Source organism: Jaculus jaculus, chromosome 2, assembly GCF_020740685.1.
Source record: "Jaculus jaculus isolate mJacJac1 chromosome 2, mJacJac1.mat.Y.cur, whole genome shotgun sequence".
NCBI classification, from domain to species: Eukaryota; Metazoa; Chordata; class Mammalia; order Rodentia; family Dipodidae; genus Jaculus; species Jaculus jaculus.
The window spans coordinates 23278768-23292763 of record NC_059103.1 but is presented as its reverse complement, the minus strand read 5'-3'; the positions used below and the strand labels follow the sequence as shown (position 1 = coordinate 23292763).

The following is a 13996-nucleotide window of genomic DNA, read 5'->3' as shown; positions in this document are numbered from 1 at the left end:
GTGGAGCTTCATCTCAAGCCTGTAAGCCAAAATAAACCTCTTTTTCCCAGAAAAAAAATTTTTTTTTCCCTTGGTTTTCTCAAGAGCTTTTGCATAATGTTTTGAAGCAAGCCCAACAGACTGGCCTTTTAATTTTTTATGATAGACAATTGATGCACCCAGGCTTCCAGCCACTGTAATTGAACTCCATATGTGTATGCCACCTTGTGTACATCTGGCTTACCAGGGATATGGAGAGTCAAACATGGGTCCTTAGGCTTTGCAGGCAAGCACCTTAACCGCTAAGCCATTCTCTAACCCCTTTTGCATATTTTTAAAGTGCCCTCAACAATAGCACAATTTGTTAGATTAAACTTCTAGAAAGACCAAAGCCCATTCAAAGTTAAATCAAGAAAATAACATATAGTCATGTTGAGTAGTGTAATTAAAACCTGAGTAATGGCTATGCAGTACTGGTTTTTCTAAGATGGTATATAAGCAACTTAGATTCGGAATTTGCATCTAAAAAGAATTACACCTGTTCTCTAGCTACATTAGGTAAGAATAACCTCCAAAAAGTAAAAATTTGAAGGATAATCTGTTTAAGTCTGTTTTAACTAAAAATGAAATAACTTTAATTATTTGGTTTTTATTGTTTATAAATAGCATACAGTGAGAAAAAGGGTTCTGGTTATGCACAGTATTAAATCTTAAAATGCACATAAGACACCTTCAAAATTGATAACCATCATCCTTGAGGTTAAGAAAAATTTACTGCTGTGCCATTTTTGTTTACAGTTCATCATAGAAAGTTTATCTGTAGATATCAGTATAAATACATTTTTATAAATAAAAGCTCGCTTAGTAGCAGAGGCCAGTAAGGTAAAAAGGAGACATAAAGGATAGAGAAAGGAAGGGAGGAGGATACTTAATAGGTTGATATTGTATATATGTAATTACAATGATTGTAATGGGAAGGTAATATGATGGAGAATGGAATTTCAAATGGGAAAGTGTGGGGGTGGGAAGGGAGGGAATTACCATGGGATATATTTTATAATCATGGAAAATGTTAATAAAAATTAAAATTTAAAATTAAAAAAAAAAGGAAAAGAGAAATAAAAGCTCGGGCTGCACTTCCAGGTCTGTCCACTGGCTCCACACTCATTGTCCCCACAGTGAGCTCTTTCTTCTGTAACTGTGAAGCTTGAGTGAAATTTGTCTCCCTCCCAGCTTATAGTTTTGGTTTTTTGGCTGTGCTTTCTTTCTTATCTTGACCAATGATTTTCTCGTTGAATTATTCTCGTTCTGTGAGTTTGAGTGGAAAATGAGGTCGGTACACAGCTACCAGGCTTTGCTCTAGGCCTAAACTCAGTAACAGGTAGGTACACAGGGGCCCATCACCAGCAGACTTTGCAGATAGCCACTGCTTGCTCACTGATAGCTAACAGCATCTGTCATTTACATAGTAATCTGTGGATGGTTTTGCTGACAGGGAATTTACTTACCACTCACATACTCAGGTAATGTAAAGTATGGGAATGTCTAAATTCTGAAGGGTGAGGCCTGCTTGTTCTCTAACTTGGAAAGTGTACAAGTGTTTGTGGACAATATTTACCTTATTTTATAATATTTAGCAGATTAAGTTAGGCATGGTGACACAGATGTAGAATCCCAGCACTTGGGAAGTTGAAGCAGGAGGATTGCTGCAAGTTTGAGGCAAGATGGATATACATAGTAGAGCCCTTTCCCATAAAAATAAAGAGGGATTCCGCAAGATATTAAGTAGTAAAGCGTTTTCTTTGTGTCTGGCTGTCCCTCTCTTCCCTTGTTTCTTGTAAGCCAGGGCTCTGGACAGGCAGCACTGCTTCTGAGAGGCTGTAGCCCTAGAAACGGGGTACCAAGTTTGGTTTGTGAGAGCTCAGGAGTTGGGATTAGTTGAGTTTGAATGAAAGCCTATAAATGCTAACCCATACATGTATCTCCCCTCAGATTGATATAGAAATCAATGGCAGTGCAGTGGATCTCCACATGAAGCTGGGTGATAATGGAGAGGCTTTCTTTGTGGAAGAGACTGAAGAAGAATACGTAAGTTGTCAAGGGGCACAGCCACCTCACGCACTGTGCTCTGGCTTCTAGAGTGCGTCCCAAGACACAGAGCCATTTCCATGACTGTACAAATGATTATTGCTGTTTAGACAAGTTTTGGTTTATATTAAAGAATCAAACTGCCAAAAATGAACTAAGGAACTTAGTGGTTAAAGCACATGCCTGTGAAGCAAATCAAACTGCCAAAAAGGAACTAAGGAACTTAGTGGTTAAGGCACTTGCCTGTGAAGCCAAAGGACCCAGGTTCAGTTCCCCAAAACCCACATAAGCCAGATATGCAAGGTGGAGCATGTGTCTGGAGTTTGTTCGCAGAAGCTGAAGGCCCTGGCATGCCTATTCTCTATCTGCCACTAGCCCCCCCCCCCAAAAAAATAAATAAATCAACAATAAAAGAAAAAATGAAAGCCTTTAAAAAAAGAAAAAAAAAGTAGCTGAGGAATAAGAACTTTGTCCACACCAACTTCCAGGGTACAGGGAGCATATAGAAAGCTTCTCCTTTTTGTAAATTTAAAAAAAGAAAAAATTTATTTGAGGGAATTGGCACACTAGGACCTCTAGCCTTTGCAGACATATGTGCCACATGTTTGGCTTACATGAATACTAGGCAATCGAGCCTAGGTCCTTAGGCTTTGCAAGCCAAACATCTTAACTGCTAAGCCGGGCTGGAGAGATGGCTTAGCGGTTAAACGCTTGCCTGTGAAGCCTAAGGACCCCGGTTCAAGGCTCGGTTCCCCAGGTCCCACGTTAGCCAGAGGCACAAGGGGGCGCACGCGTCTGGAGTTCGTTTGCAGAGGCTGGAAGCCCTGGCACGCCCATTCTCTCTCTCTCCCTCTATCTGTCCTTCTCTCTGTGTCTGTCACTCTCAAATAAATAAATAATTAAAAAAAAAAAAACATTAACTGCTAAGCCATCTCTCCAGCCCCAGAAAACTTCTCTTTCTAACATCAGAAAGCTTCTTACTTAATAAGCAGGCCTTGAGTAGAATTTATTCAGTGTTACCAAGTAAGCAAGGCATGTCTCTTCAGTATATGTATGCGTGCATACATGTAATCTTTAAGTTTGGAAGGCACAGTTACTGATTGTGTTAGGAATATTTCATCCCTGACCTTGAGTACCTTAAAGAATTAGTTATGGCCTCAAGATGTTTAAAGCAATTGGCCTGTGTTTTGTTTTGTTTTTTTTTTTTATAAATGATTATATGATTGGCCTTTCCTACAAGAGAGTATAGTTTACACAACTCCCCATCCTTGTTGACTCACAGGCATGTATATACCAGATTGAACAAAGATAAACTACTCATGATACATTTAATGTGATTCTTCTTAAAGATTCTTTAGAACTCATAATTATGTATTCGTAGTTATTATATATTTTTTCTGTAAGAAATATATTCTCATATAGAAAAAAGACAGATTACTAGAATACAGGGATACTTTCTTGGTTTTGAAGGTGAACTGCCAGGATGGTGTTAAAAATGCATAAAGAGGGCTGGAGAGATGGTTTCACAGATAAAGCACTTGCCTGCAAAACCAAAGGACCTCGGTTCGATTCCCCAGGACCCACTTAAGCCAGATGCACAAGGTGGCACATGCGTCTGGAGTTTGTTTGCAGTGGCTAGAGGCCCTGGCATGCCCGCTCGCGCACACGCACACGCTCTCTCTCTCTCTAATAATTAAATAAAAAAATTTTATAAAAAATGCATAAAGTAAAATATCATCCAAAATAAGCAGTAGCAAAATGAGATTTTTTAAGTCATTTTTTAGGTGACAGAAGAGCCATCAACTGATGGGCACTGGGGTGTAAAGCAGTACTGTATTAGTACCATTTACAAAATGGAGCCTTGTCAAGCAGTGGTTTCCTTGACCTCTTTCTTGTTTCTATGTTACCTCATTTGCATTTACTTACCAAACAAAAATCACCTTGTTAAAAACAAGGCAAAGAGCAGATTAAAGCATCATAAATTCCAGCATTACAGTAATTAATAAAACATTTTTTGATGTTTCTTAAAATCACATGTAATTCATATCACTCACTATCATGGCATAAATCAGTAGATGAGGGTTTGATGGTCAAGTGCTACTTTCACAGATCTATTCAAAACCTGCTTAAGGAGCTGGAGAGATAGATGGCTTAGTGGTTAAGGCTTTTGCCTCTGTGAAGCCTAAGGACTCATTTTCAACTCTCCAGATCCCATGTAAGCTAGATGCACAAAGTTGAGGCAAGTGCAAGGTTGCACATGCCCACTAGGTGGCACAAATTTCTGGAGTTCGATTGCTGTGGCTGAGTCCCTGGTGTGCCCTTGCTCTTTCTCACTCTCTAAAAAAATTTTTTTGTCGGACATGGTGGTGCACACCTTTAGTCCCAGCACTTGGGAGGCAGAGGTAGGAGGATCGCCTTGAGTTCAAGGCTACCCTTCGACTACATAGTGAATTCTAGGTCAGCCTGGGCTAGAGTGAGAGTCTACCTCGAAAAACCAAAAAAATAGTTAAGCCTGCTTGAGCAATGTCAACTTGGATAATGTCAACTTTTCCGTCTCTTTCTTATTCCATACATGACTGCATTCATTGTTGACCAGATGTGCCATGCTGCAAATTACTGCTCTATGCCAGCCAGATACCACGAATAAAATGTAGCCCCTGCATTCCAGGAGCTCATGATTTAGGAGAGAAAAAATGAGCAAGCACTGGGGGGATGGCAGTGGTTGTCACTCAAGTGTTAGGACTTGAGATTAAGTCTCCTGAACCATATAGGGCATGTCCAGATTCCCAGCATTCGTATGGCAAGATGGGAGAGCAAGACAGCAGAATCCCCAGAAGCTTGCTGGCTACCACATAGATAGTGCTACTTGATATAACAGCGGCGAGCAAGAGAGCCTTCCTCAAACAAGGTGGAAGGCAAGGTCCTGTATCTGAAGTCCTGACCTCCCCATGCACCATAACATGCGTTCCCATAGTCATACAGACATGCACACAGCAATTTTTTTTTTTTTTTTTTTTCTGAGATAGGGTCTCACTGTGACCCAGGCTGACCTGGAATTCACTATGTAGTCTCAGGGTGGCCTCACACTCATGGTGATCTCCTACCTCTGCCTCCCGAGTGCTTGTATTAAAGGTGTGAGCCTTTATAGGGGACACGTGAATCAAACTACCACATGCCTATAATCTCAGAACTGGAGAGGTGGGGACAGAAGATTCTTGGGACTTGCTGGCCAGCTCATTTAGCCAAAGTTTGGTGAGCTGCAGATTCAGGGAGACACCGTCTCAAAAAAATATGGTGGGCTTTAATCCCAGCACTTGGGAGGCAGAGGTAGGAGGATCACTGAGAGTTTGAGGCCACCCTGAGACTACATAGTGAATTCCAGGTCATCCTGGGCTAGAGTGAGACCCTACCTCGAAAAACCAAATAAATAAGGTGGAGGGCTACAAAGATGGATTAGCAGTAAAGGCTCTTGGCTATGAAACCTAAAGACCCAGATTTGACTCCCCAGAACCCACGTAAGAAAGATGCACAAGGTGATATGTGCCCACAGGTAGCGCCCTAGTGTGCCAATTCTCTATATTTTTTTGTTTTGTTTTTGTTGTTATTTTAAGATAAAATTTTGCCCAGGCTGACCTAGAATTCACTACTATGTAGTCCCAGGCTGGCTTCAAGCTCACAGTGACCCTCCTACCTTTGCCTCCCAAGTGCTGGGTTTAAAGGTATGTGCCACCACACCTGGCCCCTCTTTCATAAATTTAAAAAAAAAAAAAAAATGTGGAGAGCAGCTACAGAAAACACTCAACATGGACTTCTGGCCTCCACAAACACATACACACAGGCCAAAATAGTTGTCAAGAAACCATTGCCTAGGATTTTGTTTTTCAAACTTTTCTCATAAAACTATAAATTATCAAAAGTCGGGCATGGTGGCTCACATCTTTAATCCCAGCACTTGGGAGGCAGAGGCAGGAGGATTGCCATGAATTCAAGGCCACCCTGAGATTATATAGTGAATTCCAAGTCAGCCTGGACTTAGCGTGAGACCCTCCCTCTAGATTGGACTCAGTTTTTTTTAAGCTGCAGTTTTCCATGGTGTCAATATGCCCTAGTTTATTTAACCATTTTCTTTTAATATGTATTTAGTTGAGAGAGAGAGAATGGGTGCTCCAGGTCCTCCTGCCACTGCAAATAGCCTCCACACACACGGACCACTTTGTCCATCTGGCTTTACATTGGTACTGGGGGTTGTAGCCCAGGCAAGTGCACTACTAAACCAGCCCATATTCAACCATTTTCTTATTGATAGGTATTTAGGTAATTTTCATCCCTTCATCCCAGACACTACTATAATAAAACTTGGAAACACCACCATAAACAAAACCAGTTTGAAGAAAGAAGGAGGAAAGGTCATTCAATTACGTCCCTAGACATGAGATCCCACAGCCTCTCATCTAGGTGCCATGGGGGCACTCAGAATATCTTACCACAGTAGTGTGTTGGTGGTGAGCACAAAGTTCTCCAGGCAAACAAAACTCCCCTCTTCTGGTACTAATGTTTACCAAAGCCAAATGTGACCTGGACAAGTGAGGCTGCTCCATAATGGGGCCTTGGGCCCGCCTCTCCTGTTGGAGAACTGTCCAGTGGTGCCAAACACATGCTTGGTCCTCCAGGTTCAACTTTGTTGACAGGAGAAGGATGTGTAGATCACGCCTATATAAATGGAGGTGTTTCTACATATGTGTATGGGGTGCTCTCTATCATTATTGCCTGTATTTTAATCTTCCTTCCTCTACCCGCAGTTAATTTGGCCTGAACCACTCTGCCCACCACCCTTCACTTACCTGCCTAGCCGCCCTGTGTCAGGCGTGTTGCCTTCTACTTGATTTGTTCCTACATGCTGCCTCTCCCCGAATGCTGCTGCTGCTGCTGCTCTGAATAGCTCTGCAGAGAATTGAATTGGCTGCATGTAAATTGTAGCTTCTCTGTGTTCTGTGCCAAGGTTCCATAGCAGTTCTCCACATGCTCAGTCGCATGTACTGCAATGAGCTATCGCTTACTTGTGCCTAGCATGCAGCGGGACCTCAGTTCCCTGTGCCTCTCACCTGAAGGGAATATGTCTTTCTGCCACTGGGAAAACTTGCCTGCTCAGAGGATTAAGTGTTGGCTGTGATCAGCTGTCTAGTTTGTCATTGATGACTTTTCTTTCTCCATATTCTTTAAGGAAAAGCTTCCTGCTTATCTTGCCACCTCGCCAATTCCTACAGAAGACCAGTTCTTTAAAGATATTGAGACCCCTTTGGTGAAACCAGGAGGAGATGGAAAACCATCTCAGAGTTCAGATATCTCACACATTGTGGAAGCAGAGACGGTTTTCACTTCAACTTCTGTCAAAAAGAAAAAACGCAGGCGAAAGAAGTGCAAACAGGACAGTAAGAAGGAAGAGCAGGCTGTTTCCTCGGTTGCAGAAGATCCGGGTGATGTGGCTGTGAGCTCCGATGATGAGAAGGGAGCCCATGCAGCAAGGTAGGGCTCTCAGCCTGGGCAGGGTCTTATGCAGTGCCCTGTGTGGCCTCATGCGCAGGGAGCTGGCAGGGGCTGGTGCTCTTAAGGGTGTATAGTGTGAGTTTGGATTTTCCCCCTCAACAGTTTTTTCATGGAATCAAGCAGGAGAAAGAATATTTTCTTTTTAAAAATAGTTTTTTTGCCGGGCATGGTGACACATTGCCTTTAATCCCAGCACTTGGGAGGCAGAGTTAGGAAGATTGCCGTGAGTTCGAGGCCACTCTGAGAAGACTACATAGTGAATTCCAGGTCTGTCTGAGCTAGAGTGAGACCCTACCTTGAAAAACATATATATATATATGGAGAGAGAATATGACTGTGAATGGGCGTGTCAGGGCCTTTTGCCACTACATACAAACTCCAGATGCCTGTGCCTCTTTGTGAATCTGGGTTTATGTGGATACTGGGGTATTGAACGTGGGATGTCAGGTTTGTAAGCAAGGGCCTCCAACCACTGAACCATTTCTCTAGCTCTTTTTTGTTGTTGTTTTTACAATTCTGTTGTTTTTACAATTCTGGAGAAATTATCAGACATTGTGATGGGGTGCTAAAATGTCACTCTCAGCAGCTCTGGTGGTATATCTTTGTTCATTTCATCCAGGAAGTTACTGAAAGCCAGATAGATCATTAGCTAATCTTAATGATTTTTTTTTTTTTTTTTTTTTTTTTTTTGTCCCCTGGCCAAGCAGATTCTAGTGGACACATTCTCCTCTTGTGCAACTTCCCTGCTTGGTATCTTTTTTCCTGAGATAGTGATTCACTGTGGAGTCCCAAGTGTGCTTCAAACTCTCATTGCTTCTCTTGCCACCTCTTGCATACAGGAAATAGAGACCAGTTTGGGCTACACAGTGAGATCCAGGTTATACTGGGATATGTAGTAAAACTTAACTCAAAACACAAAGATGAACTTTGGGCTTGAATATAACATGGAAACCTTTTCCTTCCAGAGGATGGATGGGTATGCATGCATTTGTGTGTGTATATGTTTATTAAAAACATTGTGCCTCTTAGCCTTTGGGAAGGAAGGCTCTTTTCAAATTGGATGGTATGCCAGTACAATTTTGGTTACAAATGTACAAAACATACCATTTTCAAAACATATGCAAAAATCGGGCTGGAGAGATGGCTCAGTGATTGAGGCATCTTAAAAGCTTAACCAGGGTTCAGCTCCTCAGTACCCACATAAAGCCAGATGCACAAAGTGGTGCATGCATCTGGAGTTCCTTTGCAGTGGCTAGAGGCCCTAACACACCCAGTCTCACTGTCTTTGTCTCTATCTCTCTTTGCTTGAAAATAAATAAGAATATTTAAAATATATATCCAAAATAGATTTGAAAAACTTCATTCTAACACTTTTGTTTCCACATCACTGATGGAAGTTATTTCATATAACCAGAAGTAGCAAAAATGAAGGACCTAAGCCAGACTGAAGAATCTCAACTCTTAATCAATTAAAGCGGGCTTGCTTAAAAGATTAAATCTAGGGTTGAAAAGATGGCTTAAGGGCTGGAGACATGGCTTAGCGGTTAAGTGCTTGCCTGTGAAGCCTAAGGACCACGGTTCGAGGCTTGGTTCCCCAGGTCCCACGTTAGCCAGATGCACAAGGGGGTGCACGTGTCTGGAGTTCATTTGCAGAGGCTGGAAGCCCTGGCGCGCCCATTCTCTCTCTCCCCCTCTATCTGTCTTTCTCTCTGTGTCTGTCACTCTCAAATAAATAAATTAATTAATTTAAAAAAAAAAAAAAGAAAAGATGGCTTAACAGTTAAGGCGCCTGCCTGTGAAGCCAAAGGACCTTGGTTCAATTCCCCAGGACCCATGTAAACCAGATGCACAAGGTGGCATGTGCATCTGGAGTTTCTTTGCAGTGGCTGGAAGCCCTGGCACGCCCATTCTCTCTCTCTCCCCCTTTCTCTCCCCCCCCCCCGTGTGTGTGTTTGTGTGTCTTTCTGTCTCTCTCGCTCTCTCTTTCCTACTCTCAAATAAATTAAAAGTAAATATATATAAAAAAAAATTTAGGCTGGGCATGGTGGTGCATGCCTTTAATCCCAGCACTTGTAAGACAAAGGTAGAAGGATCAAGAGTTCAAGGCTACCCTGAGACTACATAGTGAATTCCAGGTCAGCCTGGACTAGAGCGAGACTGTATCTCAGAGGAGAAAATGAATCTAGGAGCTAACTTCAGGGAGCCTAAGAGTGTCACAGAGAGCAGCTGTTGACAAGAAGCTACGTTCTTCACCCCTGGTCAGGAACTGGCTTCTAGAGACCTTCCAGTGGTGTCGAAGGTCACACAGACCTTAACAGCCTTTGCCCTTCTTCATTCACACAGCCGAGAAGCAGGATCCTGCTGTGAGGTATATGACTTTGGGAAATATCTTATGTCTCAATGCAAATGTACCTCATTAGCCACACTGAATTTGAGTGCTAAGGTTGCTGATAAACGTTTGATATCATATTGAGTCTATGATCTTTGGTCATGGTACCAACCAACCTCCTTTATCTCTTACTACCAGTCAAATAATTTAAAATTCATTTACTACTATAATTTATTCCAACTAAGCAGTTTAAGCTGTTGATTTTTCTTTTTGTGACCACCTTCCACTTAAGCTGATATATAGTTTACATACAGTAACATAGGCAGATCCTAAATGTGCAGTTTGGTGAGTCTGAGAGTTATATGTAGCCATGCCTCTTCTGTAAGCACCTGGACTGGGAATATGTCAGTCTGTGCACACTGTTGCTGAGGATCTGTGAGGCTGGTAGTCTTTTCCATGCTGGTAATGAACCTGAGCAACTGCAACCCATCAATCCTAAACTAACTGAAAATTAAGTTCTTTCCCTCTGTTTTGCATTAGCATTGTGTCACCATGCTTGTTTACCACAGGTACAGTCTATTGTTTCTGCCGCTTTCATGGTCTGATGTGTACACTTTCATGTCCTTATGCCATGTGCTTGATTTGAGACCTACCTCTTGTCTCCCTATAGTCACATATTTTGATAGTATCTAGCATATTTTGAGAAGTTTTACTTTAAAATAAACCAGGACTGAAGAGAGCCTCCATTATCAGAAACCTCTGAAAGTCTCTTGTTTTTAAGTTTTTTTTAGTAATTCTTTTTGTAATATATTTTATTTATTTCAGAGAGCAAGAATGGGCACGCCAGGGCCTCTAGCCGCTGCAAACGAACTCCAGATGCATGTGCCCCCTTGTGCATCTGGCTTACGTGAGTCCTGGAGAGTCGAACCAGGATCCTTGGGCTTTGCAGGCAAATAACCTTAACTCCAGCCCTATTCTCTTACTTTTACTTGTATATTTTTTATTTATTTGACAGAGAGAAAGAGAGAGAGAGAATGGGTGTGACAGGGCCTCCAGCCACTGCAAACAAACTCCAGACCCATGCACCCCCTTGTTCATTTGGTTTACATGGGTCCTGGGAAGTCAAACCTGGGTCCTTTGGCTTTGCAGGCAAGTGACTTAACTGTTAAGCCATCCCTCTAGTCCTTTAAAAAAATTTTATTGTTATTTATTTGACAGAGGCAGAGAGAGAAATTACATTTTTAATTAGTTTATAGACTAGTACATTTCCTTATGACTTTTCCATATTGTCTAACTTTTTTCATTTTTTTTTAATTTTTGTTCTCAAGTTTTATTAACATTTTTCATGATTATAGAAAATATCCCATGGTAATACTCTCCCTTCCCTCCCCCCCCCAGCTTTCTCCTTTGAAATTCCATTCTTCATCCTATCTCCTCCCCATCTCAATCATTCTACTTACATATATACAATACCAACCTATTAAGTACCCTCCTCCCTTCCTTTCTCTTCCCTTTATGTCTCCTTTTTTTTTTTTTTTTAAATTTTTAAAATTTTTATTAGCATTTTCCATGATTATAAAAAAAATAAAAATAAAAAAATCCCATGGTAATTCCCTCCCTCCCCACCCCCCACACTTTCCCCTTTGAAATTCCATTCTCCATCATATTACCTCCCCATCACAATCATTGTACTTACATTCTCATCATTTTTTTTTTTTTTGTGGTGAAAACTTTTAAAATGCTTTCTTGTAGCTTTTCAGAATGTATGATAGATTATTGATGTCTGTAGTCACCTACCATACAGCAACACAACAGAATTTTTTTTTTTTTTTTCAAGGTAAGGTTTCACTCTAGCCTGGGCTGACCTGGAATTCACTATGTAGTCTCAGGGTGGCCTTGAACTCATGGTGGTCCTCCTACCTCTGCCTCCCGAGTGCTGGGATTAAAGGCGTGCACCACCACACCTGGCAACAGAATTTTTTTTAAGGCGAGATAGTGAGAGTGGGAGAGAGAGACAATTGGCACGCCATCTCCTTTTTAACTGACTGGCCTCTGCTACTGAGTTTTTTCCTTCTCACACAGAAGCCCAATCATCTGTAGCTAGGATCCACATATGAGGGAGAACATATGACGCTTGGCTTTCTGGGCCAGGGTTACCTCACTTAGTATAATCCTTTCCAGTTCCATCCATTTTTCTGCAAATTTCATAACTTCATTTTTCTTTACCACTGAGTAGAACTCCATTGTTATAAATGTACTGTATCTTCATAATCCACTCATCAGTTGAGGGACATCTAGGCTGGTTCCATTTCCCAGCTATTATAAATTGAGCAGCAGTAAACATGGTTGAGCACGTACTTCTAAGGAAATGAGATGAGTCCTTAGGATATATGCCTAGGAATGCTATAGCTGGGTCATTATTTTCACATTTTTTATATTCATGTGCAATCAGAGAGAGTGGGCATGCCAGGGCCTCTAACCACTGCATGCAAACTCCAGAAGCATGTGTCACCTTGAGCATCTGTTGCTGGAATTCCCTGAATGAGACTTAGAGTCATGCACACAGAGGAGAGGAAGATTTGTCTACACTATTGGACTGACACTCAGATCTCTCTGTAATGGCGACAGCCGGAGCTTAGACAAGAGGATCTTTTTAGTTCTGTCTTCTTACAAGCAAGCGAGGTTTCAGAAGCATACATGGTGTGAGCTGGCAGCTGCATAGTTTAACTTTCTTATAATTTCTGCTCCAGTCAGCCCAAACCTCTATGACTCATAGCACAGGCAGGGAACTTACCTCTCTGTTCTCTGGTCCTGTTCCCTGCAGATGGCTCAAGGGCAACCAGGACTTATCTCTGCTCTTTGTGGGTAACGTCTGGACTGTTGGGGGCTTTGTAATGCAACACAAGTTTTTCTTTTATTCCTATTTTCTGCTAGACATCTGGCTTCCGTGGGTCCTAGGTAATTGAACCTGGGTCCTTATGCTTCGCAGGCAAACATTTTAACTACTAAGCCATCCCTCTAGCCCTTGTATAACTTTTTACTAACCTTCCACACCCCACCCCATTCCCTTTTTTCACCCTTCACTTGCCCTCATCCCTGCTTAACCCTTTCCATGCCCTCCCCATTACTTTATATCACTTGTGCTCTATCCCACACTTAACGACCCTTCTCCCCTCCGTAGTCTGTTACTGCCATCTTGGTCTATACGGGTACCACCAGTTTAAACACTATCTGGTAATGAGAAGTTAAGATCCACACATTACAGAGAACATGGGGCATTTGTCTTTCTGAGCCTGAGTTATCTCATTTACTATATTTTCTAGTTCCAGTTTCCTGCAAAGTTCTTAACTTCATTTTTCTGTACGGCTGAACAAAATTGCAATCTGTATATTACCACATCTTTATTACCTAGTCATCAGTTAATGGAAATCTAGGCTGGTTCTGTTCCCTAGCTATTGTAAACAGAGCAGCACAGAACATGGATGTGTGTACATCCTCTATAGTAGAATAGAGTTCTTTCGTTGTATACCTAGGAGTGGTATGGTTGAGTCATACGTTAGCTTTTTAGTTTTTAGATTTTTAAGGGACCTACATGCTGATTTCCATAGTGGCTGTGCCAGTTTACCCTCCCACCAGCACTAATAAGAGTACCCTTTTCCTCACATTCTCTCTAGTATTTACTGTCATTTTTTTCCTTGATGATAGCCATTCTGACTGAGGTGAGATAGAATCTCAATGTAGGTTTTTTTGGTTGTTTTTGGTTTTTCGAGGTAGGGTCTCACTCTAGCCCAGGCTTTCCTGGAATAATTCACTATGGAATCTGAGATTAAAAGTATGCACCACCACACCTGGCAAGAACCCCAAAGTAGTTTTAATCCCATTTCCCAGGTGGCTAAGGATGTTGAACACTTAAAAAAAAAAAAAAAAAAGGCATTTGTCTGGAGAGATGCCTTAGCAGTTAAGGTACTTGCCTGCAAAGCCTAATGACCTGGGCTTGATTCACCAGTACCCACATATAAAGCCAGATACACAAAGAGGTGCATGCCTCTAGAGTTC

The 13996-nt window shown here is 41.7% G+C and overlaps 1 protein-coding gene across 4 annotated transcripts in view; it reads left to right on the top strand.

Moving 5' to 3' along the window:
* Lpin2 (lipin 2) overlaps positions 1–13996 on the top strand; it is a 94501-nt gene that overhangs the window by 52902 nt on the left and 27603 nt on the right. For all 4 annotated transcript variants that reach the window (XM_045142798.1, XM_045142795.1, XM_045142796.1 and 1 more), the window contains 2 exons: positions 1972–2067; positions 7289–7590. In XM_045142798.1, coding sequence (XP_044998733.1) covers positions 1972–2067; positions 7289–7590 — 398 coding nt within the window. The remainder of the gene's footprint in view (positions 1–1971; positions 2068–7288; positions 7591–13996) is intronic.